The 1,946-nt window shown below is 35.0% G+C and overlaps 1 protein-coding gene across 2 annotated transcripts in view; it reads left to right on the top strand.

Moving 5' to 3' along the window:
- The first annotated feature begins 240 nt into the window (after nucleotides 1-240).
- AK5 (adenylate kinase 5) overlaps nucleotides 241-1,946 on the top strand; it is a 331,424-nt gene continuing 329,718 nt past the window's right edge. For both annotated transcript variants that reach the window (XM_045292114.1, XM_004699317.2), the window contains exon 1: nucleotides 241-430. In XM_045292114.1, the coding sequence (XP_045148049.1) occupies nucleotides 262-430 (169 nt within the window). In that variant the 5' untranslated portion in view covers nucleotides 241-261. The remainder of the gene's footprint in view (nucleotides 431-1,946) is intronic.

The following is a 1,946-nucleotide window of genomic DNA, read 5'->3' as shown; positions in this document are numbered from 1 at the left end:
CTGCCCTTTACCTGACTGTGATGTGTACATCTTTAAATATTTCATTGCCTGGATTGTTTAAAGAACTCCAAGCTGAAAGTCAATTGATCAAGAATTTTAGGGGTTACATTATTCAATTTCAGCTCTTTTATTAAAATGCAAATGCAAATAACACAAACATCTTGAATTCAAAGGTAGGACATATACTTTAAATCAAAGCATTTAAAAAACATTTTATTTATTCATTTCGTTGCGGCATTTCAGAGCCTTTTGAATGGACTGATGTGTTCCAAGCCTGAAGACCCAGTGGAGTACTTGGAAAGTTGTTTACAGAAAGTCAAGGAACTGGGCGGCTGTGACAAGGTGAAGTGGGATACCTTTGTCAGCCAGGAAAAGAAGACCCTACCGCCACTCAATGGAGGGCAATCTCGGAGATCTTTTCTAAGAAATGGTAATGTACCTGTAAAATAACAGACATTTACAGTTAACAAAGTTTTGTTTAAATTACATCTACTCTCTCCTTACCAGCATGGGAGGTTTTCAAATATCAGTTCAGTGTGTGAAGATTGTCATTTTGCAAAAATTGAGGATGACCACATTAGTTCACAAAATGGAGGACAATGACATCATTACATAACTGCCAAAACACTAAGCATCGTGGCTCAGCCAACTAAACACACACCTTAGCCAGTGTGGCCCATGAGAGTTACTCTTGCCCAGCACCTTGGTATGTGTTACTGCCTAATGTTTGCTGCTGTTGTGCAAACTTGTCAGGTAATAGGTATTTTTATTATTGTCATATATGTAAAATACTAGGTCGTTGTTAAGTAAGGAGTACATATCAATACACAAGTATTATAATTTAATTCATTACACTTCCAAATGCTTTGGAGAATCTATGGCCTTGTAGCATGATTAATCTATCTTTGCTACTAATTTTAGTCACTTTCATGATAATACTAACAAAATTACATGCCACAGTCCAATAATTCACCAAAGGCTTCATGAAATTTTATATTACTGACTTCATTATTTTGTAAAATGAATTACTTTAGCAAACTATGATTTTTTCCCTTAAACTTGAAAATAAGACATTTCCAAATAGATGAATAGACTACATATAAAATTGCTAGTTATTATATAACAATTCAAAAAATTTCATTAGTTGGAAGAGATTTGCTTTATTAATATGTTTCTAAAACTAGACTTTATCATAATGCTTCTGCATTAATGCATATAAAGTTCCATCTTGCTAACTCAGCAAGGTATTTGTTAAGCAGCTTTTGAATGTAATATAGGAGATTAAACATTTGGGTGTTTATAGATAGAAGATATTAATGTGCTTAATTGTTAGGGTTTATAACAAAGAGCTGGAGTTTGTTGGGTAGATTCATTGTTGTTGTTTTTATCTTTCTTTCAGAAATGTGTGCTTATCAAAACTAGACCAACATCATCTTTACAAAACCACTCCCAAGAAAAGTCCCAACTCTATTGACAGATTTTATAATTAAAGCAATTCTGTTTCCAGTTCCAACTCATAAATGACCTTATAGGGTTTCCAAGGTTGTAAATCTTTAGAGAAGCAGTTTGTCTTATGTTTCTCCTGTGGAGCAACTAAGGCAGCAGTTCTCAACCTGTGAGTCATGACCCCTTCAGGGGGTCGAACGACCCTTTCACAAGGGTCGCCTGATTCATAAGAGTAGCAAAATTACAGTTAGGAAGTAGCAACGAAAATAATAATTTTATGGTTGGGGGGTCACCACAACATGAGGAACTGCATTAAAGGGTTTTGGCCTTAGGAAGGTTGAGAACCACTGAGCTAAGTAGGTTTGAGCCACCAACCTTTTTTTTGTGTGTGTGTGTGTTTTTTGTTTGTTTTTTAACATTTTATTAGGGGCTCATACAACTGTTATCCCAATCCATACACACATCAATTGTGTAAAGCGCATTTGTACATCGTTTCTCAA

The sequence above is a fragment of the Echinops telfairi genome, unplaced genomic scaffold (genome assembly GCF_000313985.2).
Source record: "Echinops telfairi isolate 266 unplaced genomic scaffold, ASM31398v2 ScPeMD7_443;HRSCAF=831, whole genome shotgun sequence".
NCBI lineage: Eukaryota > Metazoa > Chordata > Mammalia > Afrosoricida > Tenrecidae > Echinops > Echinops telfairi.
This window is presented reverse-complemented; position numbering and strand designations above follow the sequence as displayed.